General features: G+C 43.3%; 1 protein-coding gene across 1 annotated transcript; it reads left to right on the top strand.

Moving 5' to 3' along the window:
• Positions 1 to 10,464: 10,464 nt before the first annotated feature.
• On the top strand, positions 10,465 to 13,343 carry LOC123060171 (alcohol acyltransferase 9). Its single transcript, XM_044482749.1, has 2 exons — positions 10,465 to 10,938; positions 12,166 to 13,343. The coding sequence occupies exons 1-2, from the start codon at positions 10,492 to 10,494 to the stop codon at positions 13,174 to 13,176; spliced, it is 1,458 nt and encodes a 485-aa protein (XP_044338684.1). The 5' UTR covers positions 10,465 to 10,491; the 3' UTR covers positions 13,177 to 13,343.
• The last annotated feature ends 12,409 nt before the right edge of the window (positions 13,344 to 25,752 follow it).

Below are 25,752 nucleotides of genomic sequence, written 5' to 3'. Positions count from 1 at the left end.
TGGTCTTATTCTTTAGTAACCGAAGAAACCGAGTTTTCAAATAAATATCAAACGGCTCTGCTTTTTAAATTGAACTTCTTGGTTTTAATATTTAGTATCTGGGAAAATCTGAGATTTTTATAAATATTATACACCTTAATTTTTTTAATTAGGATGGTGTTATTCATTAGTAACGGGAAAAGTACTAGTTATGTAATAAACTTGTTTTGAACGGTATATACAAAACTTTCAAACGATTTATTTGGATATAGTAGGTGGACATTTTTATTAAACCAAATATATTCCAATTGAAAGAAGTTCTAATGTTGTTATAAACTTTTTTTGAAGTGCTCCGTTATTTTAATTTGACCTTCTTGGGGTTTTTTTAAACATGGATAATATTTTTTTGTTACATAGTTTGAGCTTCTTTCCTGTTTTTTATTTGAATATTTTTGTTATCCTATTTCAATAATACAAAAATCCTTGGGAGATTTTTTACATCCATAACATTTTATTTGAATCTTTCAATTTATTAAATTTGAACTTCAAGAGTTAACATTTTTCTAGGTGACGCTTCATTTTCTTCTTTGTTATATAAACATGGAAACACTCAATTTTGTTAATTTGAACTTCTTGGTTTTACTTCTTTTTAGTAATGGGAAAACCCTACTTTAGTAATAGACATTGGACCTCTTCGTTATTTATATTTGAACTTCTTCGTTTGATTTGTTTTAGGAATGAAGAAATCCTAATTTTCTAACAAATATCTAACCACTTCATTATTGAAAATTGAACTTCTAGTGGTTTTAGAACCGGGAAACATCATTTTTTTAATAAACATAGGACCGCTCTGTTATTTTAATTTGAAGTTTTTTTGTTTTTGTAATAAACATCGAACCGCTCCGTTAGTTTTAATTAAACTTCTATTTTTCAGAAATAGGGAAAGTACGTTTTTATAGTCATCAAACTGAATATTTTATTTGTAAACATTAAAATATTAAAATTTAAAGTTAATCTTCTTGGTTTCTTTTTTAAAAATTGGGGAAAATGCATTTTAATAACCTTTGAACTACTCTATTTTTTAATTTGTACTTCTTGCTTTGTTTATAAATGTAAGATACACACGTTGTTGTTTCATTTTAATTTGATATTTTTTTAAACCAAAATAAGATGATACTCAGTAAACCACATAGGCTGGTACACACACAATTAAGTTATCTATTTTGTTCTTTTTTCAAACTAAAAAATGCGCTTCTCGGCCGACTTCACTGAATAATTTTTTACTTAATTCATTTTTTGTGTGCAGTGTTCTGATTTTTTGCAAACTTCCCCATTTCATGTCTCCAAACTATCTTTTGTAAATGTCCTTTGAACTATGTTTTTCCTAAATGCATGAACTGCTCAACAACACTCTTTGATATTGGGATTGTTGTATTTTTGAAACGTCTCTTTTGTATAACTAGATGGGTTTGGTAGTAACTCCCGTGAAATCAACACTCATCAGTCAAAAAACCTTTAATTAAAATGTTTAAAAGAAAACTTTAACTAGTACGCTGTTTGCAGAATGCAAGTAGCATTAGCAGTACCCACGCATGTTCTTCTCCAAACAAATAGTATATTTTTTACACAAGGCTGTGCTTGTTTTCACGCCATACCTTTTCGTCCTTATCTGTACATCTTCTCTCCTAGAACTAACCACCACCACATGTTTATTCTTTGTTCTCCCTCCTCCTTTTAACTTTGTCTCTGCTCATGCTTAGCAACTGAACCCGCAAGCTAGAGATGATCATTTCCACTTCGGTTCAGGCGCCCGCATGACCGTGGTCAGAGCAACTCGGGAGGATCTTGGTGACGCTAGACACAAGCAGCGTCATCCTCGGCCGTGTACACCCCGCACTCAATCCCTGCCGGAGAAGGCCGTATCTCTCGACCTGCTACTTCTTCAGAGTCATGCACTAGTAAAAAACCGGGCTTTGGTCCAGGCCGGGTCAGCCCATTAGTCCCGGTTCAGTTCAGAACTGGGACCAATGGGGGCATTGGTCCCGGTTCGTGAGCCCAGGGGACCGGCCGGGCTACGTGGGCTATTGGTCCCGGTTCATCTGGACCTTTTGGTCCCGGTTGGTGGGATGAACCGGGACCAATGGGCCTCGCTCCTGGCCCACAACCATTGGTCCCGGTTCGTGTCTCAAACCGAAACTAAAGATTAGACCTTTAGTCCCGGTTTGAGGCACGAACCGGGACTAATGGGGTTGAGACCTTTAGTCCCTGTTCGTGCCACGAATCGGTACTAAAGGTCCCATTTTCAAACTCTACCCCCTCCCCCCCCGGTGGATCGTCTTTTCAGTTTTAAAAAAAATAAAAGAAAATGATGGAAATGTCAAAAAAATAAAAGAAAATAAGTTTCCCATGTGATATGTGGTCTAGTTGTTGGGAAAATTTGCAAATGTGAATTTTGACTTTATTTGCAAAATCTCTCTGAAATTTGTAAAAATGGGCATAACTTTTGCATACTAACTCGGATGAAAAAGTTTTTTATGTGAAAAATCATCTACTCGAAAAGTTACATCCGAATTTAACCGGGGGAACCCCGTTAAACATTTTCAAAATCCTCAAAAATCTAATAGAAAACAAGTTACGGGGCTTTTAAGATCTAGAGTGAAAAAATCGAAAAAATTCAAACAGTGGGCAAACTATGGTCAAACTAATTATTCTAGAATATTAGTGTTACTAAATAATTATTTCAGTTATTTCAATTTTGGTCAAATCTGGTCAAACTATGGTCAAACAATGGTTAAACTAATTATTCAAGAAATATTAGTGTTACTAAATAATTATTGTTTTTTAAAACAATAGTTTCAAAATAAAACTATGAAATGTGTCACTTCATGCTCAAGCAAAATTCCTGAAGGTTAATAGGATTGACATCTTAGTATTGTCAGGAAAACAACAAGTACAGACTTGGAGCGAGGGAGAATAGAACCCGGAAGTTAAGCGTGCTCAAGCTGGGGGAGTGGGAGGATGGGTGACCGTTCGGAAAGTTAGATGATTTGGAATGATGAGGGGTGATTAGAGGATAAATTGAGAAGTGATGAGGGGTGGTGATTACAGACTAGAGGTTAAAAAATTCAGAAATTTGAAAATCAAAAAAAGAAATTCAATTTTTTTTTTCAAAAAAAATCATAAAATTTCCTGTAGTCCCGGTTGGTGTTACCAACCGGGACTAAATGTGGAGCTCCACGTGGCCGCGCCCTTTAGTCCCGGTTCTGGATTGAAACGGGACTAAAGGGAGAGGCATTAGTACAGAACCGGGACTAAAGGCCCTTATGAATCGGGACTGAATGCCCTTTTTCTACTAGTGATGCAAGATGGAGCACGACATACTTGGCTTGGTGGGAAACATCACTGCCGGCGGCCATGGCAACAACAACTTGGAGAAGATACAGGCATGAAGGTCACAACTTAGCCTAGGTAAGGTCGCCTCTCATGCCTCGGGCAGGTCGCCGAGTGTGTTGTGGGAGACCCACGGCCAGAACCTAGACGAACTTCTCCTGTGCGAGGTGTTGGACTGCTTACACGAGATGGATGGTTGGGCTGCCGGCGTAGGCATGGCCAGAGGCAAACAACGAGGAGGAATGCGTGAGCCGTAGCTGGGAGGCCGCGCCCACAGCGGTTGGTGGCCTCCTTGTCCAGGGCAAGCACTTGGATGGCCCCGATCTAGATCCTTGTTGGGGAAGCTCCAGGGGAGGAGCGGTGCGGCCTGGGGATGGTGGAGCAGCGCCTGCCGGCGGTGGTCGGGAGGCCTCGCGGAGCTGCGGGGCGCCATGGGGAAGGGCGGCAGCGCGCTGGGAGGTACGGAGGCGGTGCGCCGGGGGGCGGGGCGGCTGCTCGCTGGGTGGCCGGGAGCTGCGCGCCGTGGGGCTGGGCGGCGGTGGTGGCGCGCTTCGGGAGGGCGGCAACGGTGGTGGCCTGATTCTGGGCGGGTAGCCGCCGATCGGATCGAGGGGATGGGGGATTAGGGACGGGATCGAGGGGGTGGGGGTTAGGAACGAGATCGAGGGGATGCGGGTCTGGGAACGGATCGCGGGCGCACGGGTTCGGCTAGTTCGGGAACATCTCATCGGGCCCTTATAAGGCGCGCCGTGATCCAAATAGTTATTCTAATCCTGGAATTAGAATAGTGCTACTCTATCCTCAATATACCTCATATACCTCAATATGGGACTCCTCTTCTGTACTCCTGAGAGTATGTATTCTCATCCTCAATATACCTCATATACGCATTAATTATACCTCTTTATTATTATTAATATACTTCATTAAATATTTTAAGATATCCCAATACGAGTTTTGTTGTAAAAATATCATCTGCAACGTACTTTTTGTAATATACCTTTTTCACGTACAAATACATCAGTATATACGTAAACATTTAAAAATATGTAGACTCACATGAATTTTTTCATGAAACTCATTTTAGGGTATCTAATAATTACTAATGAAATATATTAAAAATAATAAAGAGGTATAAAAGATTCATCTATGTGGTATATGAGGAGCGGGAGTACACAACCATTTTTCTATATATACCTTGCCGGACTTTGTTAATTGTCTAACATTTTCTTCGCCGTCATTGTTTGTTTGCCCTTCGTCTCTTGGTTCTTACTCAAGTCCCTCACCGGAATCGTTCAGAAATTGTAAGCCGCCATTTGGTTCATTCTTTTAGTTTTGGGAGGAGCGTATCGTGTCGAAGATATCCTCTTGATGGTCTCTGCCGCTATTGTCCATAGCTTAACTAATCTAGAAGAAAGATAAAAAAATTAGTATTTAAATTAGAATGCATTCAATAAGCAAAAAATGAATCATAGTATGAGAAGAACAATACCGGAGATGCAATCAATACACAGCAATGCAACAATATGATGCATGAGTATGACATGGAGATATGATGGGTTTGATCTTATGCAACTAACACCAATTACCAAGGTGTGGGACAAGGTGACGGGTCACTGGTGGATCACTACCAACCTATACTAAGTATATAGGATAAGCAAGTAGGTAATAGTAAATAACACGCATACAAATGCAACAGAAAGCATGACATGACAGTAGGATATGTAGGGGTGGCCTAACGCAGTGCTAAGTGTTATAGGTGGAGCGGGAAAATATCCCGGAATATTTTCCCGGCTCTAGGAATTTATCGGACAAACGATTCGGAGGGGAAGGTTCCATGTTTGCAGTGTTAGAGGCATGTGACGGGTATGTGGATAGGATATTCGGATTCGTCTTATTTTTCTGATCATTTTTCATATATCTAAATTATTTTTATCTGACTTATAGATTATTTGATATTAATTTTCCAAGTTTAAAATATTTTATGAATTTATTATTAAATCAAAAAATGAAAATATTGCATCAGCATGATGTCATCATGACATCAGCGATCAACACAGTCAGTTGACTAGTCAAACTGACGTCGAGGACCCACCTGTCATACATAGTGGGCTAAATAGGTTTTAAATCTATACCTACTAATAAAAGAAATATGTATTCTTAGTCCATTTTGCTATTTTATAGAAAACCCTCTATTGTTTCTGGCATTAAACCCGCGGTACATATTAAATGCTTTTTAAAATACTCATATCTTTTAAACCATAACTCTAAATTTAACATGTTATATATGAAATTTGATTAGAATAATATGTAGAATCTGAATATGATGTTATTTTACCTGTTAACAATTTTAAAAAATACTATCTAAGCTGCAATGTTAATCAACAATACATTATCCGTCTTTTTTTTCATACCGGTACTGATTTAGATTAGGGATGAACACCCCAACAAAATCAGGATTGGACATGAAATTTAAAATAAATTTGCTAGAGGCACCCAATAAATAAGGATATGCATGACAAGAAATAAAAGAACGAGCCAATAAATATGGGATGTCTGCTATAAAAGAAATAAAAGAAAAAATGCAGTGGAGATCCAATAAAGATGAGACGTGCATGAAAAAAGTTAAAAAAAGGAGGCATGCATGAAAAAATAAAAATAAAAGACAAGTTTGATAAGATATAAATAGTGAAGAAACACGGACCAATACATATGACATGTATGGCAAGAAATAGTGATGAAATAGGGGCGCAAGTATCTGCGTCCGTAGGAGACCATACAAAAATGTTCTTTTCCAGACAAAATAATCTCTTTTATGATTAAAGAATCATGTATCTTTTTAAGAACATTTTTAACAACTCTTCGTGTATTTAAGAAATATGCATGTGCAAAAAAATGTTCAAGAGTTACCATAAGTTGGTGATTCTTAAACTGAAAACTATCATTGATGCACACATGTCTCCGTAGTGTGCTAATGTGTCATCGTTTATTTTTGTCGTTTTTCTTTACTCGCCCGTAACAACACTCCATTCCGAGCATGACATGAATAAATGCATGATCACTTACTCATTTCTTTGTACGGATTAAATCTACACGCAAGCCATATTGAAATAGAACACATGTAGAATCTTAAACTGCGCTTTTATAGATTAAGACCATCTTTGTTTGTGTCGTAGCTACAAATTCTCAGATTATATACCATTTTTTGTAAATTAAGAGCGTGTGGTATTTTTTTCCCCATTGCAACGCACGAGCCTTTTTGCTAGTGTAAACTCAATTAGCTAACTAACCTCCTAGGCCCAAATGTTAGTGTCTAAGTAATTTAATTAATTAATTTAATTAAGTTCTAATTAGTTTAGGGGGTGGCCCCACTGGCAGTGAATGAGCGTTGCCTAGTCAGCCAGTTGACTGGGGGTCAATGGTCAGCTTGGCCGCGGGCCCTAGCTGCCAGCATCACTAGAGGTGGGATCGGGCGGTGCCATGTAGGCGGCGGCGCCGGAGATGCTCCGGTGAGCCGTTTTTGCGGCGGAGGGGCTCGTCTATTGCTAGAGTTGGCTGGAAACGCGGCTCCGAGGCCCATTTGGGATGCGGCCGGTCGTTTTAGAATGAGCGTTGTGTCGCGCGTCGCCCTATGGTGTTGGTTTGGGCGGGGAGCGGCGTCGAGCGCGGGCGGCTGTCGTAGGCGGGGCTCATCGGGAACGGTGCTAGGGGAGCGGGGGAGTGAGCTGGAGGGAACTACAGGGCCGCAGTGGTGCTCTGAGCATAATGGTGCGGTTAGACACAACCCACAAGGGCTCCAACTATGGCGGTGACGGAGCAGGGCAACGAAGAGCTCGGTCGTGTCGGCTATGGCGGCTAGAGTACGAGCGCGAGCTAGAGGAGGAAGAGGGAGGAGCATGGGCTCACCGGGGGCGCAAGAAGGCCCAACGAGGTTCGGGAGCAGCATAGGACGACAAATTCGAGGGAGCTCGGGTGGTGGCCAAGGACGAAGATGATGCGGCAAGGGGGTGGATCTATTCCTTCGATCTCCGGGGCGGTGGCTGGCACCGGGACACCAAATCCTGAAAGTTATATACCCGCGACCTTTAGTCCCAGCTCCAGCCATGAACTGGGACTAAAGATCCTTTAGTCCCGGCTCCAGCCACGAACCGGGACTAACGGCCAACCTTTTCGGCGGCCAAAATTCCGCGCGGGAGCTGAAATATTTAGTCCCAGTTGATGGTTGCAACCTGGACTAAAGGTGTCTTTCAATTAATTTTCATTTTAAAGAAACTATTCGACAGATTCAAGTTTACAGATTGAAATTAATTCTTGTAAAATGCATAACAATTTGAAAACTAAACCAAATGAGTTGATTCAAATATTTTTGGATTCATCTTGAAGATTTCTATCAACTAGTATCATTTTGACATGAAGTTGCATAATTAATTTTGCACTTATTAATTAAATACATAATTGAAGACATTATTTTAAACTTTAAAAATTCATATGTTCAGTTCTGTTATGCCAAATGGATAAAATAAGATGTCAAATTGTTTATCTTAACATAATCTACACATTCATATTTTGTTTCGAAATAATTGCATTGATTAACTCCTCTGTATAATTAAATACTAAAATTACAAAACAATTGAAAATTTATAACTTAATAAATAATTATTCAAAAATCATGTTTCAAATGCCAAAATGCCCTAGCTTTTTGGTTGGATTCCGATGCTCTAGAGTCCACCTAGGAACAACTAAGACACATATATACCCTAACTCTTACAAAGATTTCATCCGGTTTGTCCGAAGTGGGACTTTGCAGCTACAAGTCCGAAAACTCACTAGAGAGAAAGTGATGACGGTGAAACCAGTCACATCCCAGAGTGGGATCTTGGGGTATAAAACTTTTTCTTCGTGTATGTTCCTTTCTTATGATTGCACCATAATCATGGAGAATTTTCATCATTTAACAGGATGCTTGGGTCAGTCTTCACTATGAAGGGAGGAATTTCATCAAACTTATTATAATCTTCTGACATGTTTGTCTTGTCCTTCACTCCCACGATGTGTTCTTTTCCCTGAAAGAACTATGTGGAGCTTTGGCTCATCGTATGATGTATTCGCTTCCTTATCTTTTCTTTTTCTCGGTTTGATAGACATGTCCTTCACATAGAAAACCTGAGCCACATCATTGGCTATGACGAACGGTTCGTCTGTGTATCCAAGATTGTTCAGATCCACTGTTGTCATTCCTTACTGCATGTCTACCTTTACCCCGCCTCCTGTCAGATTCACTCAGTTGCACCGAAACAAAGGGACTTTAAAAGAAGGTCCATAGTCAAGTTCTCATATCTCCTCTATGTAACCATAATATGTGTCCTTTTTCCTATTGTTGTTTGTTGCATCAAAGCGGACACCATTGTTTTGTTTGGTGCTCTTTTTATCTACATCGAGATCTTTAGATGTCTTCTAACTCTAGGGCTAGGAGAATGAGATTGTCTTGATGTCCTCTCTACAGGCTAAACCCCTCGGCTTATATATACGCCGAGTAGGCTATCTAGGGTTACATGGTTGGCATCTTGTCATGGAGGCGGCGGAAGAGGTCTTGGAGTGTACGACAAGTCTTCGGTAGATGCAATCCTAATCTTCTCCCCAGTGTGTGGCCCTCAGAGTCCATCTTGCTAAGAATGAGGGCCCTTCGGCCCAGCCCGAAGTACATGGACGGGCTAGGTTAGTACCCCCATGCCCAGGACACCGTCAGCGAGTACAAGGGGATTGAAAACCCTCTTGCCTTAATTAGGTGCAACTATTTGCTTTGTGTGTGTGTGTGTGCAGGTACCGCTTATCTCATTCATGTTACATCTCCTATTTGGTTCGATAAACCCTGGTTCTTAACTAAGGGAATTACTTTTCGCTTCTACACTACATAAATGTCAACATTATCATAAATAGCACCCCCACAGTTCAGACTTCTCGATGAACTGGATGGGGTATGAACTCGATATAAACCACATGGATTGACACTCGGTGTATTTTATTGAAATCGTGACATTAATTTTTTGAAAAGCTACGTCAATGACTCTTGTCTTCAATAAATGTTGTGTGAATGTGTATAGGGGATGGTATATCTGCATATAAATTATGCTCGATACTTTTAAAATCGAAGTATAGGGTAATTGTAATGCTCCTTTTATCACCTTAGGTCATCGCCCTGTAAGTTTCGTCCGTGGAAATAAATCTTGTAAATGTAGTATTGCTAGGATTAGTTGCATTGGAACACACATGCTATTCTTCACATTAAATATTCGGATCTAGTCATTGTTGTCATGGTATGTGATTATGGATGAATTAACAAGATGCTTGGCTTGTTAAGCTCATGCTCGTTAAGGTTCAACTCGTTAAGCTTAACGAGAAAAAAAAATCATGTTCAACTCTGTTCGGTTAAAGCTCGTTAAGCTCATGAGTGCTCATGAGCGCTTGTTAACAGACTACGATGTGCCACAGTCTACAAAATGAGTGTATGGGTGTAATATTTATGAAGGACCATGGTGACTATAGAAGGATGCGAATTAGCTTACCGCCTACTATTGGTTGGAATGGGTCGATTAGATTGACTAGATGTGTCAAGGTACCATAAAAATATGTCGTGTAAGATAAAAATATGTGACGTGGTGTACTAACGAGCTTAACGAGTTGCTCATGAAACTCGTTCGTTATGCCCGTTAAGTTTAACAAGATGAAATTAGTGATTGACTTTGTTCATTAAAAATTGAGCTACGGGCTTAGCAGTCCGAGATATCGAGAGCTTGTTATGCTCGTCAGCTTTGAGCTTTCGGTCCAGCCCTATATGGGACCAAACAAAAAAAAAAGACCCCGAAATGAATGAGAGATACACTCAAAAGGATAATCAAAGTAAGCGTATTCCCCAAATATACGCGTGTACTAACACATGTAGACAAGGAAGAAATTAAAGACGCCCTAAATTACTGCCACATATAGAGAAAATGATACGGAATTAATTTACTAACCAATCAATCAAAAAAAAAATGCATCGGCATAATATCTTCCATGGTATATAAGCCGAGCAGAGCAGAGGCCCGTGGCCAAAGCCCAAAAAGACCAGCAAGAGAGACAGACATGGACACGGGGCTGGAGGTCTCCGGCGAGGTGCAGTACCGTGGCGACCCGGTCTTGGTGCCGCCCCGCCGCCCCACGCCGCGCCACGAGCTCTACCTCTCCAACCTCGACGACCAGCGCTTCCTCCGCTTCTCCATCAAGTACCTCTACGTCTTCTCCGCCGGCGCCGCCGTCCCCGCCGACGCGCTCCGGTCCGCGCTGGCCGAGGCCCTCGTGGACTACTACCCGCTTGCGGGGAGGCTCCGTCCCGGCGACGGCGAGGAGGAGGGGAAGCTCGCCGTGGACTGCAATGCCGAGGGGGCGCTGTTCGCCGAGGGCTCCCTGCCCGGGCTCGCCGCAGCCGACTTCCTCCGCGGTGGCGGGGCCACGCCGCACAAGTCGTGGCGGAAGCTGCTGTACAGGGTTGACGCGCACGGCTTCGTCGGCGTGCCACCGCTCGTCGTCCAGGTCAGTCACCAGTTGCCACTCTGCTCTACTCTGCCCTCGATCAATTAGTTAATTAACCAATAATACGCTTTTTATTCTTTACAAATAAATTTCCCTTGCAGCAAAAAATGATTCTCCCCTACACTAATTATTCTTCACAAATTTCCTTTGCATGCATCTATAGATCTATCCATTTATCACTGCTTGGTTTCTGTAGATGGTCAGGAATAAGCTTGATTTTATGCTGTAGCTGCTGCTCCTGCATGACTTGAAAAAGAACAGCCTAGTGCTCGAGTACAGTAATCATATCATATAGAATTAGTTTGTTAATCAGTGCAGTACGTCCAAGAAAAAACTGCTTGAGTAGATCTAACTGAGTGGGAGTAATTAAGATTGTTGCTAAACTATGTTATGGTCCCAGTAGTAGTGTGATTGATGTATGATCTCTGACCTGCAGAGCTTAGGAGACAGCAAAGTTGGCCAAAAGCAAATGATAGATAGGGTTAGGAGAGTCCAGCCAACCTTTCTCAAAAGCTCTCATCTTTGCCTCGCCACCTTTATTTTCTCAGGCACACTTTGTCCTTCCAAACAACCCAATCCACTTGCATGTTGTCAAGTTTATCATGATTAGTGGCAGATACATGCACGATCTGATTTTCTCAAAATATGCTTTGTTCCTCAAAGACTTGGGTGTGTATATCTTAGCTAGATCAGAATGAGATCTTCAGGGGCAATCTTTCTCACTTTCAAATTTCAATCCTTATCATATGATATCTACTACGCTACGAGTAGTATATATGTAGACCTGCAGGGAGCATCAGCATCCTTGATCCTCTTTGTGTTGTTCTAGGATTGTTGAAATTGAAACTAGAATCTAGTTTAACTGTTTATTCAACTGGAAAATAATCTACTAAACAGTAGTACTACACTCCACTGAGGTGCTGCCTTTAACTGTGGCTTTATGAGTTCAGTGGGGGTGGCCTGTCCTAGCTCAAACTGAATTCTCAGCTGCTGCATCTCGCCGATCCTCTGCAGATTTTGTACTGGCAACACAGTAATTAGCACTTTCTAGTACTAGATCATGTGTATGTTGCAGTGCCATCACTGTCAAGCTTCCGGCCTGACTAATCATGATCATCACCATCGTGATCTTGGTCATTGATGTTGCGAGATAGATCTTTGATTTAGACCTGCAATCTAGTGCGCCACTGACTGACAAGCACATGAATGGCCGGCATGGCATCGCAGGTGACCCACCTCGGCTGCGGCGGCATGGTGCTGTGCACGGCCATCAACCACTGCCTCTGCGACGGCATCGGCACGGCGCAGTTCCTGCATGCATGGGCGCGTGCCGCCAGGTCCGACATCGCCGGTGCCGGTGAGCACCCCGTGGTCCACGACCGCCGCGCCCTGCGTCCGCGCTGCCCGCCGCGCGTCGAGTTCGCACACCCGGAGTATTGCCAAGACGCCGTCGCCCACGACAAGCCCACGCTCCTGGACCACCTGCTAGGCCAGCCGCTCTCGCCGGTGTCTCTCACCTTCACGGGGGCGCACCTGGGGCACCTCAAGAAGCAGTTGCTGCTGTCGGCGCAGGCGCTCAAGCGCTGCACCTCCTTCGAGGCGCTGGCGGCCACGGTGTGGCGCGCGTGGGTGCGCGCGCTGGACCCGCCGGCGGCACTCCGCGTGAAGCTCCTCTTCTCGGTGAACGCCCGGCGGCACCTAAAGCCGGAGCTCCCCAAGGGATACTACGGCAACGGTTTCGTGCTTGGGTGCGCGGAGTCTACGGCGGGGCAGGTGGCGGCGGTGGCTGCGCCGGCGACAGTGATCCGGCTCGTGCAGAAGGCCAAGGAGCGCGTGGACGACGACTACGTGCGGTCCATGGTGGACCTCCTGGAGGAGCGTCGCGTCGGCACGGGCGGTGGAGCCAAGCCGGATCTGTCGGCGAGCCTGGTGATCTCGGCATGGACGCGGTTGGGGCTGGAGGACCTCGACTTCGGCGCTGGCACGCCGGCGCACATGGGCCCGCTCACCAGCGAGATATACTGCGTGTTCGTCCCGGTGGCAGGCGACCCTGGAGGTGTCACCGTGCTCGTCTCCGTCCCGCAGGCGGCTGCTGACAAGTTCGAGCACTACTGCTGCAACCCTGTTGAACCCAGTGGAGTGGAAGACACGGACGACGGTGCCATCGCCGCCGGTATGCTGGAGCGCGACGAGCAGCACCAACCCTGTCATGGACATGAGATCAAGATCGATTACTAATCCTAGCATGCATAATGCCCAATCTCAACTTGTCATGGAACACAGGGATGAACTTATACATGCATGCTTATGTAAATTTTGTGTTTGTAAATCAAGACATATTCAATCTTGTTCGGCTGATCCATCGAAAATTTGAACATGATCATAAGCATGCTGATCGTCATCAATCAACAACTTAAAAACACAGTCTGCTCGATCCATAATCATATCTAGAGCATCTTCCTGTAATTTGTAAATTATATCTAGTCTTTTGAACCTAACTATAAATTTCCTCACCCGCAAAAAAAAAACTATAATTTTCCAGGTGAGAATTTCTGTAACGAATTAGGAAGGCGAGGGAATGGAACTTTTACTGGTGATTGGATTTGATAAAACACAGCCTGCTCGATCCATCATCTTTGCATCAAATCAAATCGTTTAAGCTTTATTAGCTTTTGCATTATTCCACCGACCACATGGATCGGTCGACCGAGGCAAGTCAAAGCAATCCGTTCTTTATGCCGCGTACTACTGGCTCCAACGATGCATCCATCTCTCTTTTCATCACTACTAGTACAAGGTCAAAGCTGGAAGCTTTTGCAGATACTTCAATCAAATCTGCTGCACGTAGCTTTTTCGTACCACTTAGCTATCGCGCTTGTCTGCCAACGAGTGATCCACGTCCATACACATTATCTAATTTAATGTAACAATCGGTAATCTCTAAACTTTTTTTTAATTCCCGGCTGCCTAAAGTTTTATTCATAAATCATGGCCAATTATATTTGCACATATTTATAACCTAAATTGTTGTATTAAAAGATGTTACGAAATTTTGGTCAGGAAAAGAGTAACAATCATTTGTATAGTCATCGTATTATATGCAGGACTGCATTGTATTTTCCATTTTAGGAGGTTTTTTTAATAATGTTGGTGTTCGATCAATACTCATTTTGGTCTCCTCTGTAGATACAGGAAGATTATATATGAAGTGAGACTCTGAGAATGGTTCCATATTGATTCCAAAGTCTTGAAAGGTTACTCTCGTTAAGATGGGAGCACATAGTGCGACATTTTGGCTCATCGGCTCTAGGCAGCCTGGATTTTTTTATAAACGAGAAACTTTTTTTACAAGTTTCATAAACATTAAATGGTTCTTCTGGAATAAATATAGATATCTATACATTTTTTAAATAATATGTTTGATTTGTAGGCTACGCAGAAGACACTAATTTGTGGCTCCAAAAAGGGAAAGAAAAAAACTATATTTTGCCCATGTATTTATCTTTTTCTGTGTAAAGCAAAGATCTGTTGATTATTTTTTTCTATACATGCATTTATATGTTTAATAAAATGAGATTTCTAATTGTTTTCAAAATAAATAAATAAATACTAGCTCATTGAAGCTCGGGAGATATCATAACTCTTCATCGGTGTATTACACTGCATGGTAAGGGTTCCATAGATTTCTTTCCTTGGTTGCGGGGTATCTTGGGGTAAACCCGTTGCATTATCTGGCAGGCTTGGCTAAACGCTCTGGAACATGCACAACTAATTAATAATTTTGTTCAATGACATTGAAACTTGTGATATTTGTATGCCTGTATTGCAATCTTGTGTCACTGTATTCACAAAGAAAATAAATCTCGTGTCATCACCATTTGCCTACCTTGGTCAGCGAGCTTTATCTATAAAGCCGGGCGTAATGCCCCCTATGCAAAAAATGTAGCTATTTGTGGAAAGTGTGCACTAATGAGTTTAACTTTATGACCAACTTCTTACTTCTCGCAAAAAAAGCAATTTCTTACAATTTAGAGGACTCGGCGAGTATAATGAGGAGTTATAAAAAGACAATAGAGATAAGTAACACAAAGTTAAACTAATATGAAGGAATCAACCGCCTCTAATTTCCCTTCCCTTCAAGGAAAAGTGCTGCTAACTAAGACATACTCCACTTTGTATATCATGCGCATTTTTGGTTGGACATGGGATCAAGCATAACTAGTTAGCATTGCCATTTCCATGTATCTGAGGCATCTTCTTTCGTTGATATTTGCAGGATGCTATTCCATCAGTTAGTATGTAAATCCATCCCATGGAATCAAATTCCTTTCCTCAACTACAGAACTCGACACATGGGGGAAGATGCCCTCCAGTATCATAGAAGTTGAGAGGCTCGCCCAACGCCCAACGCGCGGCGCGTGGCCGCTCAACCTCACATGGGGAGCAAGTACTGCCCATGCCAGCAAGGTTTGGAGACACTGAAAATGTTTCGGAGAGAAAAAGCGAAAGTGTTTCGGAGAAACCGGAAGTGTTTGGGAGTAAATTATCAAGCCGGAAAAGTTTTGTAGTACGTCTGGAAATTTTTGAGTAAAAATCGGTTAATTGGCAGATATCTGATTAATCTCTAATGAGAGAAGTGCATATTTCAACCCCGAACTCTTGCCCTAGTCTAATTTACAACCCTAAATTCTAATACCGTCTAAATTACAACCCCCAACTCTAAAAACCGGTCAGGATTCGACCCTTCCCTCCCTGTTGACCGGTTTTGACCTGTCAACATGCCACATCAGCAAAACAATCAAAATTACCAGAAAAAATAAATAAAAATATGTAAAATCATGAAAAAATCCAGGGAAAATATATTTAAAATTTGAAATTTCCAAAAAAAGAAATGAAAATTTAGGAAAGTTTTTTTTTCGGAAATTTCGTGGGGAAAATCGGAAAATTTAACTTTTTGTATTTTTTTTGTTTTACATGATTTTTTGGTTTTTTCTGGAAATTTTGATTTTTTCACAACTTTGTTTTCCGTACTTTTCCCTGAATTTTCCAGAAATTTGATATTCTATATTTTTTCGACCTTTTCTTTATTTCTCGATTTTACAGTTTTTTCTGGAAATTTGAATTATTTGTTGATGTGGCATGCTGACTGGACCCATTGACTGGTCAAAACCGGTCAACAGGGAGGGGAGGGTTGAATCCTGGCCACTTTTGAGAGTTGGGGGTTGTAGTTTAGACGGTATCGGAGTTCGGGGTTGTAAATTAGACTATGGCAAGAGTTCGGGGTTGAAATGCACTTCTCTCGGCTCTAATCCCTAGCCGACTAAAATACTAACGATAAGTGATATTCCAAACATTGGAGGTATGTAACTCAAAATTAAATTAATGGACGATTCAGTCGCTCTAACTTCCCTTCCGATATTGGAAAAGTGATGCTAACTAAGACATACTCCACTTTGTATATCATGCGTGTTTTCGGTTGGACATGGGATCTGGCAGAACTAATTTGCATTGCCATTTCCATGCATGTGAGGCATCTTTCTTTCGTCGATCAAGGCAAATGAAATTCGATAGATTTTGTAGGATGCTATTCTATTAGTTACTTCCATCACATACATGGAGTTAGTATGTAAAATTGTAAATATATCTCATGGAATCATATTCCTTTCCTCAACTAAGAAACTCGGCTAGGAAAAACTCTTCCGTCTAGGTTGCACTGGCAAGCGCATGGATTCACCTCCCCTTTACCTACCGCTCCATTGGATGGTGGCAAGGAGGGAAATCCCAGTGCCTTCGCCTAGGCTATTAGTTTAGGTTAGGGTTTTTAGGGGTTGTTTGGTTGGATGCCTGACCGAACTTGCCTGGCCTGACCACCTGCCTCGAATGTGACAGTGTATTGTTTGGTTGCTATCATGAGTGACCCTCTTACTTGTCTGGCCCGAGTTACCACTAGCCATAATTAGCCAGACTGGCCTCCGGTAGTGTGGTTAGCCTGAGTCAGGCCTCCTATTTCTTACGCCTGGCTGTGCCTGTTGCATCGCTTGGAATTAAAATAGCCATTCTTTTGCATAGATAGGATAGGTGTGGAGTTCCTTACATAATAATTGTATTGTATCATGTCAGTCGGGCTCAGACACAAACCAAACAACACTGCACTCAGGCTGCCAGGTCAGGCTAAAATCTTTTGTTTTCCAGGCTACCGGCTGATAACCCACAAGTATAGGGGATCAATTGTAGCCTCTTTTGATAAGTAAGAGTGTCAAACCCAATGATGAGCTAAAGGTAGAACAAATATTCCATCAAGTTCTATCGACCACCGATACAACTCTACACACGCTTAACGTTCGCCTTACCTAGAACAAGTATGAAACTAGAAGTACTTTGTAGGTGTTGTAGGCTAGGTTTAGAAAATAATAAAGAGCATGTAAATAAAATCTAGGGACTGTTTAGATAAAGACACAACTAAATTAGTTTTAGTAGAGAGCTTTTTGTCACGAGAAAGTTATTTGTTCCTAGACAATCGATAACTAGACCGGTAATCATTATTGCAATTTTATTTGAGGGAGAGGCATAAGCTAACATACTTTCTCTTCTTGGATCATATGCACTTATGATTGGAACTCTAGCAAGCATCCGCAACTACTAAAGCTCATTAAGGTAAAACCAAACCATAGCATTATAAGGCATCAAGTCCTCTTTACTCCCGTACGCAAACAACCTACTTACTCGGGTCTGTGCTTCTGTCACTCACGCCACCCACCATAAACAAATCATGAGCATATTGCAAACCCTACAGCGGGGATCCCTCACGCTTGCGCGACATGGAGAGCACCATAGGACAAAACCAATAATAAAACATGCAACTCAAACCAATCACGATCATCAATTAACCCATAGGACAAAACGGATCTACTCAAACATCATAGGATAGCCATACATCATTGGGAAACAATATATAGCATCGAGCACCATTTTTAAGTAGTGATTACAGCGGGTAAAAGAGGGGTTACACCGCTGCATAGAGGGGGGGGGGAAGAGTTGGTGATGACGGAGACAAAGTTGTTGGTGTAGATCGTTGTCGCAATGATGGCCCCAGCGGTGTTCTGGCGCCACCGGGGGAGAGGGGGAGAGAGCCCCCTTCTTCTTCTTCCTTGACCTTCCCCCTAGATGGGAGAAGGGTTTCCCCTCTGGCCCATGGCCTCCATGGTGGAAGAGGGGCGAGAACCCCTCCGAGATTGGATCTCTCTCTCTCTCTCTCTCTCTCTCTCTCTCTCTCTCTCTCTCTCTCTCTCTCTCTCTCTCTCTCTCTCTCTCTCTCTCTCTCTGTTTCCTTCTTGTTTCTGCGCTCCCTGATTCTGCCCTTTCACCGTTTCTTAAATTCCCAGAGACCCGTAACTCCGATTGGGCTGAAATTTTGACACGATTTTTATTTGGATATTGGCTTTCTTGCGGCAAAATAAGGGCACCAACCGCCTTACAGAGTGGCCACGAGGGCCCAGGGCGCGCCCTACCCCCTAGGGTGCGCCCCTCACCCTCATGGGCCCCTTGGGCATCGTCTCGTGTTGATTCCACTTCCCCAAATTCACATATATTCCAAAAAATCTCCGTAAGTTTTTATCCCGTTTGGACTCCATTTGATATGGATTTTCTGTGAAACAAAAAACATGCAACAAAAAGGAACTGGCACTGGGCACTGGGTCAATATGTTAGTCCCAAAAATAGTATAAAAATTTGCCAAAAGTATGTAAAAGTTGTAGAATATTAGCATGGAACAATAAAAAATTATAGATACGACGGAGACGTATCAGCATCCCCAAGCTTAATTCCTACTCGTCCTCGAATAGGCAAATGATAAAAAGATAATTTTTTATGTGGAATGCTACCTAGCATAATCTTGATCATGTACTCTTATCACGGCATGAATATTAAGACACGAGTGATTCAAAGCAATAGTCTATCATTTGACATTAAGACAATAATACTTCAAGCATACTAATAAAGTAATCATGTCTTCTCAAAATAACATGGCCAAAGAAAGTTCGTCCCTACAAAATCATATAGTTTGGCTATGCTCCATCTTCGTCACACAAAATTTTCAAATCATGCACAACCCCGATGACAAGCCAAGAAATTGTTTCATACTTTAGTATTCTCAAACTTTTCAACCTTCACGCGATACATGAGCGTGAGCCATGGACATAGCACTATAGGTGGAATAGAATATGATGGTGGAGGTTGTGTGGAGAAGACAAAAAGGAAGAAAGTCACACATCAACGCAGCTAATCAATGGGCTATGAAGATGCCCATCAATTGATGTCAATGCGAGGGGTAGGGATTACCATGCAACAGATGCAAAAATCTACAAGTCATCAAAACCAAGCACTACGCACATGCTTTTTTTTGACCCATGTGACTGTAGAACAATTGTTCTACGGCATAATTATATTAAATAATGGATATTTACAGATACATGTGTGGGAGGTGAGATGAGCTGTATATAACCTAGCCAATACCAACTCTGTTTGCCATTTTACTCTCAAGCTAGAAAGACGAGTCTAAGCGATACTCTCTAAGAAACTAAAGATGAAAGGTTGTTTTGACTCTTTGACCCTATATTGGAGCAAAGCAAAGTCCTCCTTGAATCTACTTAGCCAGGACCGAAGAGTTGGCACGACACTTCGGAAGTGTTTATTGTTTCTTTCCTTCCAAATGCTCCATGCAGCAAGCAAGAAAATTTCCGTGAACATTGGCCTCCCCCAGTTAGTTTTTGCTTCCGTGATCATTGAGAGTCTGGAGCCAGTACTTGCCCATGCAAGGTTGATCTTGACCCAACAGGTTTCGCTGAATTGGCATCAAAAGATCATGTGGTCGATGGTTTCCTCAATTGTTTGTCCACAAAGGATGCAATTATAGTTGTTCCCGATGTTGTAATGTCTCCATTTGAGCATGTTTCTAGTGTTTAGTCTGTCGGAGAGAAGTAGCCAACCAAAAAACTTGATTTTTGATGTGACTTTAGATTTCCATAGCCATCGGTAGGTCTCATGCGCCCTCACGTTGCGAAAGTAGAACCTGTAGTATCTTCTTGCCGTGAAATCCTTCGCCCCCAAGTACACATCCAGGTATCATGCATTGTGTCGTTGAGATCAATGTTGGCCGCAATAACTTGAAGATCGCGTACCTCTTCCCTCGCTTGCATAGATAGGGGTAGGTGAAACGCTTCATGCAGAGACATAATACCTAAGAAAGCTCTGAGAGATATGTCTTCATCTTTAGTAAAAGAGAAAGCTCTAGGGTGTGAATCAGCCAGGATCGAATCGGTCCACTGGTCCTTCCACATTAGGACATTTGAGCCCTCATAAACTGAAATTTTTGTGATGCCACGATATATTGGTGTTAGCTTGAGTACATCACGCCACCAGAAGGAGCCACAAGGGTCAAAGGCATGAGGGATTTTGTTGGTATAGTATGAGGTCCAGATCAAGTCCACCCACGGCAAATCAAACTTGTTGTAGAACTTGTGGAGGTATTTCAAGAGTAGTGCCTCACTCTGGACTTTTAGATTGATGATTCCGAGGCCTCCACTCTCTTTGGGTTGGCAGATCATGTCCCAAGAGGCCAGGGAATTACAGGTTTCACCTTGGTCGGTTTTCTTTGTCCATAGACATCTTCTTCGAAGCTTATCAAGAAGTTCTAGGGTTTTTGGTGGGAATTTCATGGTGCAGAGTGCAAAGATCATCAGGGATGTGATCACCGAGTTTAGCAGGTTGAGTTTTGCTCCATATGACATCAAGTTAAGGGTAGAGGATAATATTCTTTCCACTGAGCAAACCAGGGGCATAAGATCTTGCACCGAGGGCCTTGTTGTGCCAAGCGGTAATCCCAAGTAAGTGAATAGCATTTTGCCAACGCTACATCCAAATATTTGTGCTAGGGAGTTGGAGAGTGAGGTATCGCAGTTGATTGGGATTAGGGTAGATTTGTGAAAATTTATTTTGAGGCCAATAGAGGTAGCGTAATCTGTGAGTATACCTTTGATTGTATTGACTTGAATGGGGCATGCTGGCATGACGAGGATAGTATCGTCCACATATTGAATCACTGGGTAATCTGTTTGGCCAGTGCGGGGAAAGGTAATTGAATGTGCCCTTGTCTGTAAGCCTCATTGATTGCTGCCTGAAGTAAATCCGCCGCAACAACAAAGATTAGGGGCGACAGTGGGTCACCCTGACGTACCCCGCATTTGCAGAAAAATTGTCGGCCCGGGACACCATTAAGTAGAACCGAAGATTTTCCCGATGAAAAGATGCTTTGAATCCATCCTATCCACATCTCATTGAATCCCATGCTTCTCATAATTGCAATCATTGCTTCATGCTCAATCGTGTCAAAGGCTTTGGCAAAGTCTAGTTTTAAGAGAATTATTCCTTTTTTGATGCTTGGCATTGAAAAATGTATTCAAATGCCCACGCTAGGCAGTCCTGAATGGATCTCCCCCGAATGAAGCCATATTGATTACGATGGATAATTTTAAGAATGATTTTATGGAGTCTGTTTGCAAGCAATTTGGTGATCACTTTTAGGCAACAATTCAACAATGTGATGGGTCTATAATCACTTACTTCAGCCGGTGAGTTGATCTTGGGTATCAGGGTAATGATACCATCATTTATGCTCTCGAGGTTGAGGCCACCATCAAAGAAATCTGAACAAAACTTGTAGAAGTCTTCCTTAATGATATGCCAACAAGTTTTTAGCAACAAACCGTTGAAGCCGTCTAGTCCTGGAGCTCTATCAGCAGGCATTTCTTTGATGACTTGGTCAATCTCCTCATGAGTGAATGGCACAGTAAGTTGATCAAGATCTGCAATTCTTTTAATGATACTAGGTAAGTCGAATTTCATTTGGAACGGTTTTGAGGTACCCAGTCTTGTTTTAAATGTTTGAAAAGTGATGGCCTCTTTGCTAGCATGATCTTCTACTGTAGAACCGTCAAGCAGTTGAAGTGTGGCAATGTTATTTTTTCTATATCTCTCTGAGGCTAGAGCTTGAAAGAATTTTGGTTGTTCGTCACCAATTTTAATCCACCGAATAGTGCATCGCTTCTTCCAGTATTGCCTCTGATATGAAAGTAGCCTGAGTATATGCTTTTTAAGAATTTTTCTGAAGTTGAACTCCGGATCAGTGAGGTCTCTTTTGTTCTCAAGAGCGTCTAGTTCTGTTAGTGCCTTATTGGAGGTTCTCAACGGCAATGGACAACTTTGAAATGTTCTAGCTCCATTTTTTAAGGCCCCTCTTAGAAGTTTAAATTTTCTGCATAGCACAGTGGCAGGGTTTGTGGATCGGACCGGTTTGGACCATGCAGTGGAGATAGTCTCATAGAAACCCGGGTGATGAACCCAATATGATTCAAATCTGAAGATTTTGGAGCGTGGTATAGATGTTTGAATCATGACACAACAAGGAATGTGATCAGAGACTGGTTTGCCCATTGGTTTGACCATAGTGTTTGGATAGTTATGGGTCCAGTTAGTGGATGTAAAGAACCAATCCAATTGTTTGAGCAGTGGTTGCGTTTGCATATTATTCCAGGTGTACTTACGGCCTTTAATGGGAAGTTCAATCAAAGATTGTGTTCTGATGAACTCGTTAAACGTATTCATATCAGTGAAGTTGCCACCTGGTTTGTTTCTGTTTTCAGGGCTTCTAATGTAGTTAAAATCTCCTAAAAGAAGCCAGTCTTCATCATTTGGGATGTTCAGATCAAGAAGCCAATCAATGTATGTGATCCTGTTGTCCCCCTAGCATGGACCATAAATATTTACCAGCGTCCAAGTTTGAGAAGATTGCATGGATGTAAATTTAATCCTAGGGAAAAATCTTGCGTGAAAGCAACCGACCCGTCAAAAATAGCACTATTCCAAATCGTGGCAATGCCTCCAGAAGCACCGCGGGAGGGGGTGTACGCAAACTTATCAAAACGAAGAGGGCAACAAGATTTAATAAAAGCCAAATCAATCACCTGCTTTTTAGTCTCCTGCAAACAGATTATAGAGCAACCACTTGACGAGATAGCATTAGATAAGACTAATAGTTTATCATCGGAGTTTAGACCACAAACATTCCAACATAAAACATTCCAGTTTTGCAAAAGAGCCATAAAATGAGGGAAAAGCACTGTAATTAGGCCGAAGAGGAGGAGCCCGCTCCCTTTGGCGCCATGAGAGCGTCATCAGAGAGCTCCTCGGGAGGAATAGCACACTTCTGGATGCCCACCTGCTGAATGATAGCGATTGGAGTAGGTGGAGGAATTGAGGCATCCACATCGTCAGGTTCAGAGATCACCACTCGAGTTTTAGCAGTCGGGGTTACACGGGGTTTGACCTTGGAGAGTGAGGGAGTCCTGGATTAGGGGGTGTCCGGATAGCCGGACTATACCTTCGGCCGGACTCCTGGACTATGAAGATACAAGATTGAAGACTTCGTCTTGTGTCCGGAAGGGACTTTCCTTGGCGTGGAAGGCAAGCTTGGCGATACGGATATGTAGATCTCCTACCATTGTAACCGACTCTATGTAACCCTAGCCCTCTCCGGTGTCTATATAAACCGGAGGGTTTTAGTCCGTAGGACGAACAGACAATCATACCATAGGCTAGCTTCTAGGGTTTAGCCTCTCTGATCTCGTGGTAGATCTACTCTTGTACTACCCATATCATCAATATTAATCAAGCAGGACGTAGGGTTTTACCTCCATCGAGAGGGCCCGAACCTGGGTAAAAACATCGTGTCCCCGGTCTCCTGTTACCATCCGCCTAGACGCACAGTTCGGGACCCCCTACCCAAGATCCGCCGGTTTTGACACCGACATTGGTGCTTTCATTGAGAGTTCCTCTGTGTCGTCACTTTTAGGCCCGATGGCTCCTCCGATCATCAACGACGATGCGATCCAGGGTGAGACTTTTCTCCCCGGACAGATCTTCATATTTGGCGGCTTTGCACTGCGGGCCAATTCACTTGGCCATCTGGAGCAGATCGAAAGCTACGCCCCTGGCCGTCAAGTCAGATATGGAAGTTTAAACTACACAGCGGACGACTGCAGAGACTTGATCTTCGACAGATTTGAGCCGCAGCCGAGCGCGCCGCACTGTCCCGGTGGGCATGATCTAGCTCTGCCGCCGAATAGTGCCTTGGAGGCCGCACTTGTGTCCGCTCCGACCCTTGGCTCGGAACCGACCACACCAATCGAGGATAGGTGGTTAGACACTGCCTCGGGGGCTGCAATCTCTACGGCGATCAAGCCGAACACCAGCCTTGTCCTCCGCGAAGCCCGTGACTCCAAGATGCCGGACTCCTCTCTGGACTCCGAGCCCTCCGCTCCCCTACCGATCGAATCCGATTGGGCGCCGATCATGGAGTTCACCGCCGCCGACATCTTTTAGCACTCGCCCTTCGGCGACATTCTGAATTCACTCAGGTCTCTCTCTTTGTTAGGAGAGTCCTGGCCGGACTATGACCGGCAGGATTGGGATGTGGACGACGAAGAAATTCGATGCCCACCCACCACCCACTTCGTAGCCACTGTCGATAATTTAAAAGACGTGCTCGACTTCGACTCCGAAGACATCGACGGTATGGACGACGATGTAGGAGATGAACATGAACCAACGCCTATAAGGCACTAGACAACCACCTCATCTCATGATGTATACATGGTGGACACACCCAAAGGAAGCGATGACGAGGAACACAGGGATGCAACGAGGGATCATTCACTCGAAAAGCAATCAAAGCGGCGACGTAAGCGCCGCTCCAAGCCCTGCCTCGACAGAGACAGCATCCATACAGACCTAGCCATAGAGCAGGACGAGCCAGCGGACGACGAACATGCCTTCGAGCAACCGTCTGAACAGAGCAACTTGGATAAACAAACCGAACACCCCGTCCCCGGCGAAAACAACAGTCCGGACGACCTTACGCCGGATAGGCTCATGGAGCAGAAGAACCTCCACAAAAGTCTCATCGCCACTGCGTGTAGCCTGAAAAAGCAGAAGCGGAAGCTCAAAAATGCGGAAGATGCACTCAGAATCAGATGGAGCAAAGTACGCAACACCGCAGACAAATATGGCGGCAGTCACCGCACAAAAAGCTATCCAAAGTGAAAGCTACTGCTTGAATTTGACGAGGAGGCCTTAGAGCCCCCGCAGTCAAAAAATAGGAAAGCCACCCGGTCGAATAGACGACCGCATGGCCAGCATGGAGCGGCAAGCGGCGCCGCACACAAGCCAGCATGCGATCCACCAAAGGATCCGCATCAAAAAGATGGCCCAGCCAGATCTATCTACGGGCCAAGAAAGGAAGCTCTAGTAAGCAATGCAACACAACAAATATCCGAACATCACGGCACACCCAAATACAGGGGTGCCGCACACCCCCTATGTTTCACCAATGAGGTGCTGGACCATGAATTTCTAGCGGGATTCAAGCCCATAAACATAGAGGCGTACGACGGAACAACTGACCCTGGGGTCTGGATCGAGGATTATATCCTCCACATATACATGGCCAGAGGAGATGACCTCCACGCCATAAAATACTTACCCCTCAAGATTAAAGGGCCAGCCCGACATTGGCTCAAAAGCCTTCCCGAAAACACCATGGGAAGTTGGGAAGAGCTTGAGGATGCTTTCCGGGAAAATTTTCAAGGGACCTATGTCCGCCCTCCGGATGCAGACGATCTCAGTCACATAACTCAACAGCCCGGAGAGTCAGCCCTGAAATTCTGGAACAGATTTCTTACTAAAAAGAATCAGATAGCCGAC

This window comes from Triticum aestivum, chromosome 3A (assembly GCF_018294505.1).
Source record: "Triticum aestivum cultivar Chinese Spring chromosome 3A, IWGSC CS RefSeq v2.1, whole genome shotgun sequence".
NCBI lineage: Eukaryota > Viridiplantae > Streptophyta > Magnoliopsida > Poales > Poaceae > Triticum > Triticum aestivum.
Note: the sequence above shows the minus strand (reverse complement) of the source record. Positions and strands in the feature narration are given on the sequence as shown.